The sequence below is a fragment of the Microtus pennsylvanicus genome, chromosome 8 (assembly GCF_037038515.1).
Source record: "Microtus pennsylvanicus isolate mMicPen1 chromosome 8, mMicPen1.hap1, whole genome shotgun sequence".
Classification (NCBI taxonomy): Eukaryota; Metazoa; Chordata; class Mammalia; order Rodentia; family Cricetidae; genus Microtus; species Microtus pennsylvanicus.
This window is the reverse complement of record NC_134586.1, coordinates 33,343,269-33,365,211: the sequence shown is the minus strand read 5'-3', so window position 1 is coordinate 33,365,211 and position 21,943 is coordinate 33,343,269. Positions and strand designations below refer to the sequence as shown.

Below are 21,943 nucleotides of genomic sequence, written 5' to 3'. Positions count from 1 at the left end.
CCTTGTCACCTGTTTCTAGTCTGTGGAGGTGTCCCTGTGTGCAATATGAATCCCAGAATTCCCTGTCTCATCTTGTCTGGGATGCCACTACATCTCTGCCTGCCTTGATTTCCCAGCTGACCCCTCAGGGGCCCAGTGTCCTGTGGGGAAACATGCCACATGAGAATAGAAAGACGTAAGACTCCATTCACTGCCCTGCTCCTGCCGGGTTCCCAGGCTGTGGCAAATCCAGTGATGGTTCTGGTTCTAAAACACAGGAGCCATTTTCCATCCCAGTTCCTACGCACAAGACACAATCCATCTCCCACGAACTGTTCCTCACCCTTTGCCCCTTGCCCCATGGTGTAGGTTGGCTTGGCAGTCATCTAAAATTACCACAGGCTCCCCTTTACAACAGCAGCATGGTGTCAAGTTCCCAGTGCTGGCCTGGCCCCTTTGTCTCCTTTATTCTCCCCACCAAGAGACACTCAGTGATAAACATCCTACAGGGACCTATTGCAGGAACCCTTCCTGTGGGGCGAGGGAGGGAAGGGTGAGGGCCGCAGAGCCTCCCATAGCTCAGGGCCATGCTGGGCATGGGGAATCAGAGCTACCTGTCTCATAAGTGATATAAAGTATTCCATGTCCTTTCTCCAGGTCCCAGCTTTATCCCTCACAGGGAAGGGCACCAGGGCACACTTGTCTCTCCCTCACCCCTTCTCTCTGTGGATACTGTTTAAGCTACTATTCACTGTACCAGGCGTGGGATATTCCAGGAAACAACGCAAGCTTCTGCTCCAGGCCTGGGCCCCCAACACTGGTCTCCCCACTTTCCACCTCCTCAGAGAGTACATATAATGTGCTCTGGGGTCTTATCTGCTCCCCTAACTTCGGAGACATATGTTCTGCTTTTAAAAACGCTCAGTATGGCGATGGCAAAGGTGACCTGCATCTCCTTGGCTGCATCAATGGCTTATGGAATCAAATGGCCACCAGGGGCTGTTGTCACCCCTAGCCACAGATCAGGCATCAGGAGTTAGTTTCACTGAACTCTCTGAGTAGACCTTGAAGACAAAGCCACACAGGATTGAAACGCTACCATCCCAGGCTGGAAGAGTGTAGGAAGAGAAGGACCAGCAGGTGAACAGGGGAAGGCATTTCCCAGCAGCAGATGTGGAAAGGGACCGAGTGCAGAGGGTGTGCTGGCCTCGTGGCGTGTCTCTAAAGTCAGCCCTCTGGGTAGACAGCCCAGAACTGCTGGCCACAGGAGCTCAGCCCACGCCTTTGGTGCGGGAAGTGGTGCTGCAGGCAGAGCCACACTGCTGGAGGCCCCAGACCCCGTCTGTCACTCAGAGAACTTTCTGCATAAATTTAGCCGGGTGAGTGGAGACCTCCATATGCAGGGCTGGAGCAGCTTCCTGCACTAGTCTCTGGTCTCCATAGCAGATAAATGGCAGGGGGTTTCTGAATGGCCAGTGTGAGTCTCCATCAGGAGTGGGCACAACCCAGACCATGTGACTTCTGAATTAGAGGCTGGGGCTGGGGGGGGGGGGGCTAAGCACTTTTTTAAAACACAAGTTCCAGTACAGGGGGACAGATGCCGAACCTGATATAGCAGGAAGAAAAGTGTTAGGGAGCCCAATCATGCTTATGCCTGGCCCACCAGGGGGTGCCCTGGGTGTGATATTACACCCATCTAAGTGGTAGTGGTGGCCTCCGCAAGTCTGCAGAAGTGGATAATTGTTTTCAGGAACACACATATGGGGGTGCCACAATACTAGCTATGAATCCAGAGAATCATATGCCATCCTTTCGGGGCAGCATGACTACCTCTTCCATAATGTCAAGAACAAACAAGCCGCTGCTGCTGGGTGCCTAGACACTGGGCACTTGGTTTGTCTCATTCAGTGTGACTGGACTGTCATTGTCCCCCGAGTTACTCCACATTATCCTCACTGCAAGCCTAGAAGGTCACTGCTATCATCAGCGCCACCATGGAGACAAAGAAACAGGCTGAGAAGCTGAATAACACACCCAGATCCCACAGCTGGAGAGTGGCAGAGCTGGGATTTGAACCCAGATCACCCACATCTGGAGATTTTCAGCAGTCTGCCCTTTGGACTCTCTCCACATTTCCATCTCTGTTGCCAAACTAGAAGCACTTTCTAGAAACCAGTGCAGCAGGATTGGTTAGTTCCAATGGTGGACTCTTCAGAGCTCTTTCTTTCTAGGGATCTTACATCCAGAGAAGCAAACCAAGGCCCAGAGGCACAGGGCTGGCTGGGCAATAGGCTCTCATTTACTCCTGGGACTTAGCTTCTCACCATGTCCTGTGTCTGGAGTTTTGCAAAAAGCAGTATTCTGTGCCATGCTACACGTGTTCCTGTCTCTTGCCTCCATAGCCAAATGCAAACATCTCCTCCAGGAAGCCTTCCAGATCCCCCCTTTCTACCTGCCTCCCCTCTCCTGGGAACTATCAGCTATCCCTGCACTCACTCTCAGTTATCCGTCTACTATGTGGATGCTCAGCCATTGAGAGGCCTCCCTTTGGGCTGGGGATTCAGTGAACATATCTCAGAAGGTCACTGGGCAGCTATTTATCCTTTTTTGGTGGCAGGCACCAGGCTGGGTGCTAGGTGCATAGAGAAAGGAGACCGAGTCCCTCTCCTCAGGCTCCTACTCACTTCCTCGGCAGAAGGACAGAGCAGGTGACTATCTGAAAATGGTTCTGTTAGTGCTAGAGCTTGGTCAGACATGGTCCCATGCCCCGGCATGCAGAGAGCGTGACTAGTCGCACTAGTTAATCTGGGCTCCACACCTGTTAGACACCCCGACACAGTGAGCCAAATCTGTTTTTGACATCAGTTCTTTGCCTGGGGAGAGGATCACAGCTTCTATCAGCTCTCCCTAGATCTAGGGTCCAGGGATATTTAAAGCAACACCCTGATCCCCACTTTGAAGGCAAAGGCCGCTTAGGCATCTCTGCCTCCTGGCAGGCCAGGTACCAGCTGGATGGCAGGTAAACATGGTCCATTGTGCCAGAAATGGACTAGTATGAACATGGGGGCGGGAATGTGGAGAGAGTCCATCCCCAAGCAGAATCCTTACCCTTCTTAGAATGCCAGAGTCAGATTATATGCTTCCTTTATGCCCTGCTCCCCACTGAATCATGCTGCCAGACTTCTGGCTCAGTTTATAGGCAAGGTATCAGTGAGGACAGGCAGAACAAGAAGAACCAGCCTTCCTCAGCTTTTCCTTCTGGCCCAGGAGGGAAGACCACAGATACCCAGCAGACACTGGGAAACAGCAGGGTTCTAATCTGTGACCACTGGCCAATCCCAAGCTCCATGAAGCAGCTTCAGCACCACTGGTGCGGGGATGATGTCCTAGTAGTGTCCACCCATGGACACGGGACTTGGGGGACAGATTTCTTCAACCTTAGCAGCTACCCACATCCCAGACTGCATTCTTTACTTGAGGGAGTCACTGCTAACCAATGAGAAAAGTCATCTTTGCCACTTGCTGAGCGCCTACTGGATGCCCAAGTCTGCACTGAGCTTTGCACTGGAAGCACTGGCTTCATAGTCCAGAGGGAGAGGCCAAGGCTCGGGGCGGCCATTGCTCTAGATCACAGGCCTGGGAGAGTCAGGGCAGAGACACCTGCCTGTTCCTCTGGCTCTGTGTAGGGAAAGCCTCCCACATGGCCACAGCGGGTAACTAGCAGCAGACAAATGAGGAACGGAGCCCCAGCAGGCTGGTTCTCTGCCTCTGGGAAAATGCCCCATCTCTGGTGGCCTCCGGAAAGGCAGGAGCAGCAGAGTGCCTCTCACTAGATGCCCCAGGCCTGTTCACTTTGTGACCTTGGAAGACAGCCCCACTCCTCTCCGGGGCAGAACCTACAAAGACATCCATCAGCTTGTCAATCACAGCCTGTAATTTGCTCCCCAGTTCATTCCACCCAGAGTTCCAGTGCTCTTCAGAGCTATTCAGAGCCTGGATGTGGGACAGCAAACTGGAGGTGGGGCATGCCGTGACAACTGGAGTTCACTGCCTAGACAGCTGTGAGCACACCCCCCAGCCAGCCAGCTGGAAGGCACCTGTCATGGTGGGCAGATGTGGGCTAGATGTTACAACCATGGTGTGGATTGTATCTAGACACAGGCGAGCAGGACATGGCTCCTATTGGGTCTCCTCTAGTCACCCTACTGCCTCAGACATCTCTTGCTTCTCACAGAGGTGGCAGTGCCTTCAGACTGACTGGTCACCCTCTTTCCAGAGTACAGCCTTTACCCAACTGTCTTACTGCCATTTTCTCTGCAAGTGATATAGGCCACATGTGACCTGTGATGAGATTCGACCCCCTTGCTAGGACGCACTAGAATCTGAAGGCATTTGTGTTTCAGCCCACGTTGGAGACATTCCCCACTGTTAAATTTCATGGACACAGGCTCGGGTGCCAACTCTGCAGCAGCCTGGGTTTAAGCCTCCCGCACTTACCTTCAACAGGCGAGGTTTTGAGGCGCCGGCAGATGGCTTCAGTGTCCCCGTATGTCTCTTTGATCTTGACCACAGCCTCGGTTCCCCGCAGCTCCATGAGGGAGCGCAGCTCCTCCATGGTGCACCCAAAATCGCCTCCATGGCTCGACTCATTTCTTTGGTTTTTGGAGTAAAAGTCGCTGTTGGTCATATCACCCATGTTTGCCGAAGTCTCTGCTCAGGCTGGACCTGAGGGTCAGCACTGGAAAAGGGGCTTCCGGGTGATGGCTGTGTGTGGCTGTCCTCAGTACACCCTCACCAGAGGATAGTAGCTCGAGGCGGCCGACTCCGAATCCCAGGAGGTGGTGATGGCTGAGGTGGGCTGGCAACAGCACTGGAGAGCTCTGAGGAGTGTCCCCAGGAAGGGGGTGAGGTCCAGGGGCCACAGAGGCTCAGGGTTGTTGACCCAGGAGTCTCCATTCATTGGGGCCCATGCTGCTCCCTGGGGCTGGCATCTACATGGTCGGGAAAGCTCCTGTAGAGACAATCACAGAGTGGCTGATGAGATTCAGACACTGGGATCCCATGGGACAAGTGCTTAGGAGGGTCAGGGAACAGGTGTTCACACACCATCCTCGGGAACCCCTGAACACACACCCATGGACTTTACCACATGCATCTGGCTCACTCTCTCAACACACCTGCACACTGCCAATCCAATGGTTACAGTGCTATCCCAGGCATAGCATGGGGGATACTTCAGGACACACCCTAACCCCATATGACACATTGACTTCCCACACATGTCCTGGGGTGCAAATGCCCTCTTGCCAAACACGACCCAGATGCTATACAACACACCAACTGTTCTCTTGGTGCCTATTCCCCTTCCACATACATACCAGCAGAGTTCCACTTCATGTCACCCCAGTGGAGACACTTTCCATGTACACTGCCACACACGGTCACATCTCTAGACAGACAACTGGATGTCCCCTCATACACACACAGCTTTTCTCTGCTTCCCTGTCTCTGACTGGCCCTGTATGTTTACAAATGCTGTTGGTCCACACTCTCATCTCCTCACCGGTTCCTGACACCTCCACTACAACACTCCCTCTCACAGGCTCCGTATCCACCCACAGCCCCCCACCGCAGCCCTCCAGGCACTCAGACTGGTGTCAGAGCAGCCACCACATCCATTCATGAGCCTGTCCTTAGAGCCCAGAGCTCTGAGCTGGCATCCATGGATCCCTCACCTGGAGCCCCCACCAGTCAGCACCAAGGACAGCAGACAGCAGCTCCCAGGTCCCTCTGGAAGCAAGGAGGAGGGAGTTAGTTCTCCTGGCTCTCCAGGCCACCCGTACAGGAGTGCAGTGGCTATGGGCTGCCAGGAAGAGAATCCAATCCTCCAGGACACCCAACACCAGCAGCCGAGGCCCCAGCAAGCGTTGGGTGACAAAGGGCCCCAGCTGAGCTCAGTTGAGCCTGGCACGGGGATCAGCCCCTCCCATCAGCCATAGCCAGCTGGCCCTCCTGAGTGGGCAGAGAAGAGCATGGGATGAAAGGAGGAAGAAAGGCCTGAGTTTCCCTCCACTCTCCACCTGTCTGACCTTTCTCCTTCACAGGCCTCTTCCCCTCATTTTAGAGGCACCAGTATCAGGTTGGTGTGTTTTCATTTTCTCAGTGGGGAGCCCCAGAGAGGGAAGGGAGCTTGCCCAGAGTCACGGAGAGCAAGCGGGCGGAGGAGCTCAGAGGGCATGATGTCCTTCCCTCTCCTTCCTTGGGGAAGCTTTCTCAGTAGTGCTGGGCGGGGTGGACTGTGCAGGCAAACACTGGCAGGAAATCCGTGTCAGAGTTAGTGGGGCCTCCTGCATCCTGGCTGAGGCAGCCTGGGCCATCCTCCGGGAGATAGGAGGAGGCACTTCTTACAGGGATGGGAAGTGCACCATGGTTTATGGTCATTGGGGCCAACAGGTATCCTACAGAGCAGAGCATGGTGTGGACATGATGTCCCAAGAAGAGACCTGGGCACCAGAGAAACAGTGTGTACCCAGAGATTCCCTCCAGTGCAGAGGTGGCCCTGCAATGGCACCATCCTGACTTACCTCAGGAGCAGGTGAGGTGGAGGCCAAATCTGTGTACATGAATATAAACAGTAATCCCTTCTCCCTTCCCCCTCGTTTTTCTTTGAGACAGAATATCCTCAGACTTGCTACATAGCTGAGAATGGCCTTGACCTTGAACTCTGGATCCTCATGCCTCGGCCTCTAATGTGCTGGGGTTACATGTAGGCACTGCCATGTAAGGTCTTTCCCCTCCATTCCTTAAACAAGTATCATACATCAGATGCCATGCTAAGAGGTCTCTGTACATATACTATTACATATGAGGTACAGTGCTTACCTCACATGCCGGGATCCATCCCACTAACACACACACACACACACACATACACACACACACACACTTCATCACACACACTTCATATAGTTTCATCTGCTAGGAACTAAGTTCCAAGGGAGTAGACAGTGTATTTCATGTGTATAGCCAAAATCTTAGTATCTTAGTATCTATCCTATAAACTATGGATAAATGAATGAAATAAAAAGCAAGGAATGTCTCATTGAGGTGTTTTTTTTTCTTTTTGAGACATTATCTCTTGTAAGCTGCCCTCCAGTGATCGTGAACTCCCAATACTCCAATCTCTACCTCCCAGATGCTGGCCGTACAGGTTCCACCATGCCCAGCTTCCCACTGGGTCTTTACAATCCGATGGGGTGGATATCATAATTAAACCCATTTTACTGACAAAATAAATGAGCCCCGTGGGACTGAAGAAATTTATTCAAGGTCACATGGGGGGTATGTTAGGGAATTTCAAATTTTGGACTGTGGTCCACTACTCCATAGGAAGGGCCTGGCCGAGTATGTTCTAAGTATTGAGTCTCTTTGGGAAGTGCTGGCATCTGAGACTGAGGCTTACTATTCTTCCCAAGGCTACAAGAGATTGCAGGTCTTCAGCAGGATGCCAAACCCAGCATGCACCAGCTGTAAGAGGTGTTGGAAGCTCGCTCAGAGCACAAGGTTGGAGGAGGCCTGGGAAACAGGCAGGGCACAGGGCTTGTGTGTTGAGCAGCACACTTTCTACTGCGGACTGTACCTTGTGAAAGTCCAAGAAAATAGGAGAAAAAAACCCCAAATAGCCGGAGATGATGATCAAACAAGGCGGTGTAACTTGTGAGTAACTCCTGTGGGTTGGCAGGAATGGACCTAGAATTTGAACCCAGGAGGCATGGGTAGAGAGGCTCACTTATTCCCGGAGATTCAGGGCCTTGGCTTGTGATACTCCCTCAAGGACTTCTCACAAGGCCTAAACCAAGCACCATATGGGAAGCAAAGTGGCTTGCAAACCACAAGGGGCTTTTAAACCTAAGGTGCTGTTTCCTTTCCTCCCTTGATACCTGTGGCATGGCTTACAGGCACTGATAATTACTTCTGTGGCAGCACACGCCAGGAGGAGCGTTAGCAGCAATTATCTCTGTGATCATAATAGCAGGCACGAGCTAATGGGCAGCTATTGGTATTAAGGACTATGGGTTAAGATCAGCTGATTGTCAGCCTTAGCCACCTGATCGTGTATCCATCTGCCCACTCACCATCTTCCTTCCTTCCCCCTACACATTGGTCCATCCATCCATCTGTCCACCCACACAATGTCTTACTTTGCTCCCCTCAACCTATCTATCCATCCACCCACACATCCCTCTTTCCATCATCTTTCTACCCACCTATCCATTCATCCATCCTTCAGAACATCCATTTACCCATCCACTCATACACCATCCAACCTGCTCATCCATTTATCCATAATCCTCCTACCACCTATCAGTCTGTCCATCCATTCATCCATCCATGACTCACCCTTCTTTTCTTCCTTTCCTTCCCTTCCTTCCTTCCTTCCTTCCTTCCTTCCTTCCTTCATTCCTTCCTTCCTTCCTTTCTTCTGCCCTTTCCTCCCTCCCTCTTCCACCCCACTCCTTCCCTTCCTCCCATCTTCCTTCTACCCATCTATCAATTTACTACCTGTGCATCTACCTTTCTACTCACCCGCAATCTTTTCAATGACAGTATTGTGGGAAGCTTTGGTGCCTGGCAATGAATAATCAAGATCTGGTCCCTTCTTCCTATGACCTTACAATCAGGGCAACAATAAAAATCATGACTTCCATGACTTGACGTGCACCAGTCATGCAGAGTCCTGGGTGCTGCAGACACTTTGAGTAGGTGATAGCCTTTCTTGTATGTAAAAAGAGGCTGCCCCAGAAAGAAATAGAAATACATAACTGGCTGTCAGTAAAGGTCAAGGGGACTATGAGAGAAAGTACAAAGGGATGCAAGTCTGGGGTGACCAAATCAGTCACGACTTAGAGTCTGAAGCACTCACAGGCGGCTCTTCTTCTGATGCTGCTAATCCCCCATCTCCACATCTCACAGGCACCTGCACAAGGTCACCATCATGCTGTGTGCCTTGTTTTTTATTCTTAAATTGCACAGTTTATTTGGGACTTGTTTTGCCTGGGAGAGATGATCAATTAAAAATGATGGGGATCATAGCCACAGAAGCACTTGGTAGAACTCCAGTGATCTCAGGCAGAGAGAAGGAACCAATGACTCAGAAGTGTATGCCAACTCTATCAGCTACCAGGTTACAAGAGCCTGCAGCAGCCATATTTTCAGTACTTGTTTCCACTTAGGTCTTGGCCTTCCTAGCAGCTGCTATCCTCCTTGGCTTCAAGTGTCCTTTCTATCTCTGGCCATCCAGCCTGAATATATGCCCCTGGCTCGGTGCATGAATCCCATGTCATTGCTCGGACCTGGTGAGCTGTCTGTCCCCTTTGCAAGAGGCCTGGAGACCCACACATGGAGAGGAGCTATGCCTCCTGTGGAGCCTGCATACTACTGGCATGTTCCCTAAATGTTTAGAATGAATGAAGCCCTAGGTCAGCCCTCAGGCTGCCATCTCTGAGATGGATGGATATGTTGCGAGGTGGGTGGAAAGATGTTGGATGGATGGATGTGTAGTGGGTAGATGGATAGATGAAGACTGGAGAGATGAAGAGAGGGAGGAATGAATGGAGGAAAGATGGATGTCTGCCTGCGTGGATGGATGGATAGGTACATGGATGGAAAGCAGGGAGGGAGAAAGGCAGGGAGGCAGGTTGAGAAACAGAGTAGGACTAAACAGCTCAGGGAGCTTTTTCTCCTTGCATACCCAGCTTCTGTGGTGTGACCTAGATCAAGCCCCTTTCTTCTTGGGGCCTCAGTTTCCCATGTGACAAGTGAAGAGAGTAGACTAGCCTTCTCCATGGTCCCTTTTAATGCTCTGAAGTTCCAAGCCATTCAGAAACCAGAACATTGTGGTAATATTGGATTTATGAATTTGGTTTCCTCTGAGCATTTAAATGAGTGTGTATTGTTAGATTTCAATGAGTAGAGAATAGGTTAGGGGGCTTTGGCAAAAGTCTTCCCAGGAGAGACACTGACCGAGGAAGGACATTTTATATACATGGGCATATAAGTTAATTTATATATAATATATGAATTTATAAATTACACATATGCAAGGTAATTTAACAGAGGGACTCTATATTTCGAAGGAAAGATTTTAAAAAAGCAACCCCTAGCTCAAACCAGCAGCTTTTTCAGATCTGCGCTGAAGCATGCCTGGTAGCTGGGACGGTTGCAAATGAACGGTCTGCTAAAAATAGCTCTTGGATGCTAAATCCTTCTGTTTTAAGAGGTGCTGAATTTAAATGCCACCTGAATATGTATTTTTAAAGTCACCACTTTCTTTGAATCATCCCTGGAAGCAAGAACTGGTATGGGGACACAAGTCCAGTGTGGAGGTTCCTGGTCACCCAGGTCTGGCTCTGCCACTTCTACGGCTCTGGCAGGACTCTAATCTCTGTGCCTTGGTTCCTCCCACCCCCCAGATGGAAACCATCCAGTCAGCCGTGCAGGGTTTTGCAAGGGTTAACCGAGACAGAGTGTGGCAATTCCCCGACTATAGGAAGCATCTATTATTTGGCAAATGGTCACTTCATTCACCTGCTTCTAACTGCCTAAGCTTGACTGTCCTGAGTGTCACCTTAAAAAAAAAACAACCCAAAGTGGATTTTGCTGCCCTTATTCCCTCTTGGGTACCATTCAGTTAGCTCAGCACATAGGAGTTGTCCCTTCCGCTGTGGTCTAAATGAATTAATTATCTCTCCCTTGGGACAGGGCATTTTCTTTCCTCTCCTAGTCACACAAATGGTAGTGCAGAGGATCTGGGTAGGAAGGCCAGAGAAGCAGTAAGTTCAGCTCAGTAGGCAGGGAGACAGGGACAGAGGTCTTCTTGGACATCTTTTGGGAGGAAGTAATTTTCTCTGCATATGTACATTATAAAGGAAAGAGGCTGATGACCTTGGGTGGGCACGGGTGTGGGTTTGCAGATGAGTGTGTGTTTGATGCTGGGTGCCTTAGTGTCTATGGGAGAGTGTGGGGGGGTCCTCATAGTGCGTCAAATGTGTGCTTGGTGTGAGGAGCCCCAAGGGAGAGCCACACTGGCCACTGGATATGTACACAGGAGTGTGGGAGTACTACTGAGTCACAGAGATCTGTGCTATCCCCTTCTGAAGGTCTGAGCCCTGCAGTGCACACGTGTATGTTTGAGGGCTCGACAAAGTGGGCGTTGACAACCTCAGCTCTGTATCCTCATAGCTGAGGAATGAGAACAGGGAAAGAAGAACTGGAAATGAATACCTCAGAAGCAAAGTTACTGCTATTTTTAGGCAGCTCCTATTCTGTTAACCAGAAAAGGAAACAAAAAAAAGGGGGAAAAATTCCCACAGAGAGAAGTCTTGAAAGCCTTGCAGATACAGGTGGCAGAATTAGGGTGGGCAGTTAAGGACCTGGAGCTTCTCCACAATGGCAACTCCTTCCTTCCACTATCTCTGGTCTCCAGAGGAGCTGCCAATGGTAGGTGGTGGGGACAAGCATCCTCTTCTGGTTCTCCAGGTTCCTCATACATATACCCATGTATCAATCCAACTATATACCCGCCTGCTCATCATTCATCTACCTATCTCTCCACCTACTTAGTAAATGTACCCACCTACCCATCTAATCATCCATCAATACACCCACCTACCACTATCTACCACCCACCTAACCATATATCCACCCACTCACCTAAGCATCTTCTAGTGTATCTACCTACCCACCTAATTATCCATCTATATTCCCACCTACTCATTAATTATCTATCAACCTACCTACCCACCCACCTATTCATCCACCAGTATACCCATACCATCATATACCACAACCATCTACCCACCCACCCACCAAATCAGCCATCCATTCATACACCTACTCATACACCCACCTACCTAGCCAACCACTTCTCTATCCATCCACCTACCAACCCACCCACTACCTACTCACCCATACACCTACCCATCCATCCATTTACCATCTACCTCCCATCCTCCCATCAAGCCATCTACCCAACAACCCCATCCATCACTTACGACCTGGCCACCCATGACCTACCCACCCACCCACCTAACCATCCACCCACCTACCAACCACCACCTAACTACTCACCTACCCACCACTTCCTAACTATCCAACCACCTATCACTCATTACCTAGCTATCCATACCACCTAACCATCTATCTACCTGCCATAATCTAACCATCTACTCATTCACCCATCCACCCACCTAACCACATACCCAACAATGTACATCTCAGGTCCTATCCAGGACACTGGGGTCATAGGGTGGGAAGTGAGGTACTTAGATCTTTCTTCCTCTGTATAAGAGCTGTTCATCATGCCACCCAGCCCTCACATGACCTGCAGGTCAGGATCTGGAGGCTGAGTTAGGAAATTATTACACAAATTTTGGTTTAGTGTTTTTAAGAATATAACCAAAGTACTCCTTGCCTTGGCATCATATCCTCTGGGTCCCAACCATGGCTTGACCATTACAGTCAACAATAATTGCATAGCAAGTGCCCTCCTTGCTTGTTTCTAATTTCCAGGCAAGAAGGCTGGGGATCCAAGCTGTAAAAATGGTCAAGGTCACAGGGTGGAATATGAAACAGCTAAAACAGATTAGCCACAGCCCCAAGCCTTTGTTTATGTGTCTCATCGCCCTTTACCAAGCATATCCTTGAACAATGCTACCTCTCTCCTGCCTCAGCTTCCTCTTCTGTAAAGTGAGATTATGGATTGGACAGACACTCAACTTGCCATATTAATGACACTCTTAAGAACCTTCCTGCCCCTTGATACTGGTTTCTTAGGAATACACAATTTCCTGGACTTGTTTTTTTATTGCTACTGGTCTTCAGCAGGAAGGACTATGCCAGCTGCAGGACAAGTTATGATTGGCTAGAAGAAGAAGAAAGGAGAAACACCCAAATCAGGTGCATGCACTGGTTATATTCACCTGCTGTCTGTGATGTCCACAGCTTGCCACCAAGGCCTCTGCACAGCAATATGTGCCACACAGGATGTTTGCTTTGTGCCTTTCAGGCTTAAAGACATCCCCATTGAAGAAATCTATGAATTTCCCAAGCAAGCTAAAATAGTCAAGTCATCAGCAGTTGGTTTCAGGAGAGGAATGTGCAGTGAGGCTGTGGATAGTGTTGTGCCTGGGCTGGGCTGAGTGATTTGGGCATCATCCTCTGATTCCAGACACACACACCTCAGCCACCTCTCGGATCCATTTCCTGTCCTATTGCAGCGTGGAACTTCGTTAATTCCTCTGCAGTCCTGAAAGCTCTGAGATCTGAGATCCCACAGTGACTCTCTGTTCCTTTCAGGCATTGTTTCCTTGCTTTCCCCAGTTTCCTGCTCTGCTCTCACAGGCTACAACAGAGCCTTGAAGAAAGGAACAATAATCACAGTCATGGGGTTGAGATCCCTGCACTTAGGGCTATGACATGTAATCTCCACAATCCTGGTACCTCTTTAGCAGCTCAGGATCCTTTGATTTTCCAGAACCTAACTAAGGATCCTCAGTATTCTCTTTGATTTCCAGCAAAGCAAGGCTTTGGTGGACAGAATGTGATCACAGACAGGCCTCTAGCTGCCAGATAGGTGACTGTGGGAGGCTGGGGCCCAGGGAGTAGTCTCTGGGGATGAAGTGTTGATAGATGACTGACAGAGGTTCTGGGTGGGACTGGGTGTCAGGAAGCCTTGATAACATCAGCCTTCTGCCACCCCCTGCAAGCTAATCAGCAGATGCTGGCATATGAGCTGTCCACACGGTCCTGGTTCTGAAGCAGAATCATTCCTTCAATTCTGCACCGCCAAGAAGACATCAGGGCAAAAGGCTCCACTAGGAGCTGTCCTCAAGGCCGAGGTGCTGATTCAGAGGGCGGGCGGGACTGGAGGGAGGCGTGATGGGGAGCTGTCCACGGACTCTGGTGCTGATAAGACAAAGTGTTGTTAATGCCCCTAAAGCTCTCCAGGATAACAATGGTGGCTGTCAAGTGGAGGGGTTGAGAAGTAGAAGTCAAAGTATTTAGGTCCGGGATACAATGTGTGTGTTGTGGGAAGGGCACTGAGACTTTTCATGAGTTTTTGAGCAGGCACAGGGAGGTTATCTTTCACATTCAACAGTGATACTCAAAGGGCATTTCTCAGGAAATAGGTGTTGTTGCAGTGGATACACCCAGGCAGAAAGGCACACTCTGCAAAAGGTCACTCAGTGCCACTTAAGTGCATGAGCAGAGAACCCATTTGTACCTCACTCTCAGTTGCCCTCAACTCCAGAAATGCTAGCAACCAGTGGTTTATTCTTCCTCTGTGCAGTTCTTGGGCCTTTGCTCTTACCAGGACTGAAGGAATACTTAGTTAGCTTCTGGGAAGACCCTCACTGAACTTACTAAACTTACTAAGTTATCTTCGCCACGGGGAAGGGGAAAAGATCCATACCTAGAGGTGCCAGGAATAAGACTAAGTTGGGAAATTGTTTTAAAATAGTTCAATGAGTCCCTTGGGATCTAGACCAAAGAGGCAGAGAGAAAAAGCTTCTGTGTAGCCAGAGTTTGCAGAAGTCTGTGGGACTGTGGGTGATAGGAATGACAAAGTAGGACTTAGGTCACAAGAGTGCAGGAGTCGAAGTGATCCTGTGGCAGGCCAGTCATTGCTCTTTGTCATCTATGCTTCAGCTGAGGAGTCCCTGGATTGGTGGCTGTGTACATATTGTTGTCATGCTTGAGTCCAAGTTATCTCCAAGCAGACACTCCTTGTTGGAAAGTCAGCCATCTCTCTGATATCTTTAACTTGGTCTTAGACTTAGAAGAAGGGCATCAGAGGCCAGGAAGCCACAGTAGCTGTGGTTGGTAACTGGGCTCCCTCCCCCATCTTAAAGGTGTAATTTCCTTTATTCTATAATAGCATCTCCAGTAGTGCTTGAGATTCCCAAAACAGAGCTGCTTAGAAACAGTTCATTGAGGGTTGCTTATGTTGGCATCCCCAAGGGACTAACTAAAACAGAGGTGTGCAGCCCCACCATTCGTGCACAGATGAGTGTCTGAGTGCAGTTTAAAGAAGTTTCTGGTCTCTCATACTTGATACGTCCTCATTACAGGTTATTGTTCAGAGCTATCCTGGTTGTCTATTTCTAATTCATTAAATACTGTTTTCTGATAGGCCAGGCCCTCAAGTTGAAAGCAGCCAACTTCAGGGACTTCCAGTCTCTAGATCCTTGCCTGTGATTGCTGTCCTGACCATACATACCCTGGCTTCTCTGGGGCTTGCTATGGTTCTTGCCCCTGGCATTTGTAAAACCTTTTCACCCCTTGGCAATGCTACCCACCTGGCATTAGCCTGCTTCCCAACATTGGTATTTTCACCTGTCTTCTCCCCAGGATCTATGATTGACCTCCTTATGGCTGCTAAGTGTCTCCTGTGATGATGCCTTGGGCCCTCAGACTTGTTCAGACTTTCTTATCCTTCTGTAGGATCTGTGATTCTTGTGGAATCAACACTACTTCCCAGTAACACTTCCCTCTTTCCCAGCCATTCAGGTACCCAGACCTGGACAGCTCCCGTCTCTTCTTCCTCCTCAGGTTCTGCACTCTGGTCCAGCCAATTCACTCACATCTTAGGGCACCTACGCTCTCCTTGCCCCACGTCCTCCTTTCAATTCTTGCAGCAAGGCTGGTGGCAACAGTCACATACAAAAGGCCCTGATGAAGCAGGAGCTACATTGTGTTCTGTGAACCTTATCTTACAGCAGTGTGCAGAGAGGAATATATGATACCCCTTTTGCAGATGAAGAAACTGAGGCTCAGAAATGTAAAATAGCAGCTTCTTCAAGAACATTCAGCTGATGAGTGGAACTGCCCAGAATAGAGCTGAGACACAGCTCTGTGCCCACATGGCTGGGAAGATGACTCGTCTAATAAAGTGCTGACTACACAAACATGAAGGCCTGAGTTATGATCCCTAGACTCTGTGTGAAAACCTGGGAGTCGCTGGCTGTAGCTGTAATCACAGTGTCAAGGGCCAGAGACAGACAGATCCAGGGAGCTTACTGGGTAGCCATCCAGCCAAAATGATGAGCTTCCAGTTCAGCTAAGAGACCTTGCCTCAAGGCAACAAGAAAAGAGACAGGAAGAGATTCAGCCTCCTGATTTGGTTTCTAAATGTACTTATATGGAAATAGGCTCCTCTAGACTCATGTGGGTGCACCACACCCACCACAACCCCCAACTCCACACAACACACATATAACATACACACACACACGCCACATCACACTACACTCACACCCACATCCGCTCACTACACCATACACATACGACACACCCACAATACCACATGCATATGTCATATACACATACACCAGAACCAGATACCACACCTATATACTACACAGACATTGTACCACACACACATACACAAACCCACACCAAACACATACCACACAAACACACCACACCATACCATACAGACACCACAGATCATACACACATCACATATATCACACACACACACACCACACTACATACCCCACATGCATCCCTTTCACATCCTACCACACAAACTACACCATACACATACACCATATGCCTGTACTCATACCACATACATACATACATACACACCACACATACATACACACACCATAAATATATACCATACACATATCCCACACACCCACACATACTGCACAGCCACAGTCACTTCACCCCCCAACCCCCCACCACATACACTCTAAAAGCCTTCAATGACTCCTGGTGGCTGTTTTAAAGAAACCTGTTCAGGGCTTGGCCTTCAGGATCCTGCCCAGCTGGCTCTACACCAGCCCCTGGGGTCCTGGTCTAATGGCACCATCTGCTATTTCTGATCTAATTCATGCTCCTGCCTCCCCCATCGGCACATGTATCCTCTTCCAGAAGGTTCAGGCACCTATGTCTATTAACCACAACTTTACCTCCAAGACAAGCCAACTTCTCCATAAAGTTCTCCATACCCTGCTCCATTTCAAAGCCTCACCCTCCCTGTTGCTAGCACCTCCACAGGCTTCTGCCTCAACATCACAGCCCTGGGGTAGTGTTTGCCAGCTCACAGCCCACCCCCATACAAGTGTGAGCATTCTAAGAACACAGCCCTCAGCCAGGCTGGACTCCACCACTGCTGTCTATACTGCTGATGGAGAGCACCCAGAACAAAAGTCTCAAGGCCAAGTCTACATCTCCCAGCTAAAGTTGCGGAGATGTAGTCTACATCCTCCTTATGTTGTCAAGAGTCCCCTCTGGAGGGCCTTCAAGCCTCGGGCTCCCCAAGATGTTCTCACCCTTCTTTGAGTCCTGTGCTCTTCGTGGCACAGCTCAACAGCTCAACCAAGTGTGCATTCACCACGGGCAGTTGCTGTGCCCTGCACGCAGGCATGGCCTCTGCGAGCCCAGGTTCAACTCTGTGGCACAGCAGCTACCAGGACCTGACTTCCTACTCAAAGAGCAAAGATGTGGCAAGCTGAAGAAGCTGGCTGGGGTCACTAATGGTGGGATCTGAATTCAGGAGGACTGTGTCCAGGCCTCAGCTCCAAATCATCAGTATGGCAGGATGGTGGTGCATGCCTTTAATCCTAGCACTCAGGAGGCAGAGGCAGGCAGATCGCTGTGAGTTCAAGGCCAACTTGGTCTACAGAATGAGTTCCAGGACAGCCGGGCCATTACATGGAGAAACTCTGTCTCCCAAAACAAGCAAACAAAAACCAACCAACCAAACAAACAAACAAAAAACTCTAAATCACCAGTATGACCCTGGTGGCAGGACACACAGCTGGAGTTAAGTGGAAAAGTGTCCCAGCCCTTCTGGTTCAATGGGGTCAGGCCCATGTGTTCACCATACCCTGCGTTAGGTCATGCAGGGAGACATACAGTCCGTCCTCGGTCTTCTCCCTTGGTCTCAGTTACCTCAGTCCTGGAGGTCGCAGCCAAGACACTCAGAATCTACAAAGGAGGCACTCAGACCACAGAGGGAGTGTAGGGCCTATGACATCTCCTACCCTAGGCTTGTCTTCTGCATCAGCTGTCTACTCTCTGGCCCCCAGAATCGCATGCTCTGCAGCCTGGGGCTGGGAGGCTGGTCAGTGACTATCCCAGTTAGAAGCAAGCGAGGAAGACCCAGCTCACTCTGCAACCCTCCCCTGACTTGGCACGGCTATCCCCGACCATGGCAGAGACACGCAGAATCCACTTGGTACGTTGAACAGATGGTGCCACCTCTAAAAATAACTATGCTGTACCACACTCCCCGGCACAGCAGAGGCCTGCGACAGAAGGGGGTCCGGGTAGGGGTGGGGGCTGCTAGATGCTCTCACCAGCCATCTGTGAGAGGACAGATGCGAATGCAGCCTCCTGGGGAACACGGGCGCAGAGGACCCTAGCCTTGTTAAAGCGAGGCAGAGCCATGGGCTTCATGCCCAGGCTTCAAGACGGAGGTAAAAGTCAGTTAGGGTAGGTAGGTATGAATGACTCACTCCTCTGAACTCCTCCTTCCGTGACCTTCAGCAACCTCACCCCAGTGGCCCACATGGAGCTCTGAGATCACACCTGCAGTATCCCCCTGCCCCGCCTGCCACCTTCCACCCTGTTGCTGTTCTCTAAGGTCTACAGTTTCTTGTAATGGCTCTTCTAGACAACTTCTCCAGCCATGGGGGCATCTCATCCTGTGGGTCCCTTAAGCATGGGTCATTGCCCTTGCAAGTGACTAGGACCAGAGTTCTTTTGCTCAGTGTGTGTGACTGGATGGGCCTCAGACCCCGCTCTCTGTCTCTGCCGAGTAGCCATGGCCAAGTTGGGTCACCCACCCCTGCATTCCAAGCAGGGTTGGGGGTATCACTGATAGTCCACGTTGACTGAGAATAACAGATTTCTAGAAGGGAAGTGGAAGGTACTGGCCCAGAGCCATGAACAACTGTCAGCCTGTCACAGGTGTCACCCTTCCGAGCCACCAACCTACTTCTACTTCCCAGTGCTTGAAGGGTACACCCACCTTCATCCTGGGCATGCTTCTCCTTGAGTGCTAGCCCACCCCAGACTGGCCTGGCTGGCTTAAAGGAGCCAGAATGCACTGTCCTCATTTCCTGCCAAGAACCAGCCTAAAGATCCTCGGTTCCTTTATAGATCCAAACCTCACACCCCGAAAGTACGTCCCTCTACTTCTCAGCTCCGTTTTCCCTACCCTGAAGCCCCCTTCACCATAGTGCCATGTTTGAGGAGGACTCTTGCCTGGTCCCAGCTTCCTGAGCCCGGCCATGTTGTACTTCACAGACCTTTCCCATTACAGGCTCAGATCACTCTCCCTTCAGAGATGCCTCTCCTGACATGTGATTGGGGTGTTCAGGCTGGGACTCAGATGCAGAGCTCCAAACTGGGGTCTCTCTGAGTGTGAACTCCACATTGCAACGGATAGGTAAGGTCAGAGGAGCCCCCTTGGTACCTCTCCGGTGTTGAAGCTGGCACAAAGTGGGTGCTAGATTCACAGGCTCAGTATCTCTAGCAGTTGACCCCCATTTCCTGCCTGAAGGGGATACCTAGAAAGGCTATCCCCAGAACATTGGTCTCCTGGAGTCCATACACTCATAAGTTTCAGAAGTGTCCCTGAGTCTCCAAGCGAAGTTGAATTAATTAGGGGCAGACCTTGGAGGTGGAGGTCCCTGTGAGGCCCAGATTCTCCACAGCATCTGGGTTCCCACTTGGGTTCACAAGCCTTCATCAACAGGAGCCCTACTTCATGACCATGGCAGTCTGTGCCAATGCACTCGTCCCAGAGTCCTCTGTGATAAGCGGGCTTTCCCCTTCCCTAGCTATCTATATTGTTCTCTAGGTCCCTAGTGTGTCTGATGTGTTCTTGCTACTGCACAGGCCACTGCCACTTCTTCTCCACCATACAGGAGCATCTGAATGTGCCAGGTAGGAAAAACATGTACAGTTGTGCAAGCACACATGACTGAGTCTGCGTGTCAGAGCAGATGAGGTGCAAATGTGTTTGCGTGAACGTTCATATGCGCACAACAACGTGTTTTGGTGTGTCAGGCAGGGCCAAAGAGTTGCCTATAAGGTTGTCTGAGTGGGTGGGTTCTGAGGTGGGAAGACAGTATATAAGACTCTGCGCTCTGTATGTATATGTGTGTATGCGCATTTGCACACATACACATAAGTGTGCCCTTGTGTTTGTATGTCCATGTGTTTGTGTGTGTACACATATGTATGTATATGTGTATGAATGCATGCGTGTTGTGTGCATAAGTGCATATGCATGCATGTGTGCATGCACGTGTGTGTGTGTGTGTGCGCGCGCGTGCATGTTAGGGGTTATGTTAAGTCAAGGAAGATGACAGAACCTCCCTAGTGTGGAGTAGGGTTTTGATTCCCCCAGGTTCGGAGGCAGGTGGGTATTGATCAGGGCCATTTGTAAGGGCTCTGGGGAAAAGAAAGCTGTCCTATGGCTGACACCTTACTACCATCTCTATGACTGTCGCAGGTGGTCCTAAATCCTTCAGTCTTGGAGCTCCAAAGTTATGCTAGTGGGTGACTGGATTCCAGGGGAATCTGCCATTAAGGTAGACCATGAGCAAAATGCAACAGCAGCCAGCATTTGAAGTGGTGCTCACTGGCAGCTTTGTTTGACATTTCAAAAGATCTACTTGTTATTTCCACTGCACGGGTGAGGAAACCGAGGCCAGGAGGATCCAGGGCTTGTGGTGGGTGCCACAGACAACACCTGCAGGTGTGAGTAAAAGGATCATGACCGTGCATAGAGTTCACACCTCCGTGGGCGTCACTGCCCACCGCGGCAGGGAGACCCACAGTTATCTCTCCCTGCTCCAGTTTCCCCGTCTGTCCCAGAGGGAGATCAAGCTATATGGTTCCGATGGTTTCACACTGACTCCCACTAGGACTTTGACATAGAGAAGCAGGCTCTCTGGCTCACACATCTTACCCTTTGCCCCAGTAGGCATGTGTGTACTCCCAAACAGTCCTAGCCTATCTGCTGGCTGCTCAGACATCCGTGTGTGGAGAGGTACTCATTTAATCCAAGCATACAGATAAACCCAGAGATGCCCTGTGCATGGTCCACTATGCATTAGCATGTGCTTGTCCATTGCTTCTGCTTCTTAACCTGATTCACCCCTAGACAGTCCAGCTCAACAGGCCTTTACTCAGTAAACCACATGCTAACTCCATTCTCTGGGCAGAATCGAGTGAACCATCCTGGAGACCAGGCCATTTGTGCCCCCTAAGGGTCCGTACATCTCCAGCTGTCTCATACGTACCTGACAGACACAGCTGGCACAATACAAGTGGGTACACAGAAAAGCACCTGCAGGAATTCAAGCCTTGGCCCAAGAAACTGTAAGTCTCAGACACGTTCACTTCGCAACACTTGCATTAAAACACAAACAGGGTGAGCATTGAGTGCCTGACGTATAGTTTACCCTGACCCCAGGGAGGGTCAAAACTGAGGTAGACATGGAGGTCAGGAGGGTCACCCTTCTGGCAAGGAGCTGGCCCGATGAATAATGCCATCTGAGAGAGTAGTAACACTTAAAAGTACCAGGAGTTTTGCTCCCTTTCTGTGCATGTCTCCATGATGTACACAGAAGTCCCTGGAATAGATGCCCTGATATTCTTTACTTTAAAGATGAAGAAACTGAGGTTCACTAAGGTGGAGTGACCAGCCAAGGTCGCATAGTGGGGGCAGCCTGAGCATTAAGCCTGTGCCTTGACCTCAGTGCACAATGGACTACTGGACTTGAACTTGGGGACATGGAGTCTCCCTGTGGAGTGCAACATGAATTCTGAAGAAGAGGAAAAGCCAAGGCTGTCTTCTCCCTCCTCCCAACCAGTGCGGAGACAGGCAGCTCTGGCAGACTCCAGCTCCAGCACTCTAAGAAACCTCTGAGGG

General features: G+C 50.2%; 1 protein-coding gene across 14 annotated transcripts in view; it reads right to left on the bottom strand.

Annotated features, from left to right (window-relative positions):
- Nucleotides 1-21,943, bottom strand: part of Atp2b2 (ATPase plasma membrane Ca2+ transporting 2) — a 320,698-nt gene that overhangs the window by 109,477 nt on the left and 189,278 nt on the right. For 10 of the 14 annotated variants that reach the window (XM_075983147.1, XM_075983142.1, XM_075983143.1 and 7 more), the window contains exon 1: nucleotides 4,477-4,822. In XM_075983147.1, coding sequence (XP_075839262.1) covers nucleotides 4,477-4,675 — 199 coding nt within the window. In that variant the 5' untranslated portion in view covers nucleotides 4,676-4,822. Of the gene's footprint in view, nucleotides 1-4,476; nucleotides 4,991-5,714; nucleotides 5,734-21,943 lie in introns of those variants that run through there. The other 4 variants (XM_075983151.1, XM_075983148.1, XM_075983150.1 and 1 more) reach the window with 2 other exon arrangements.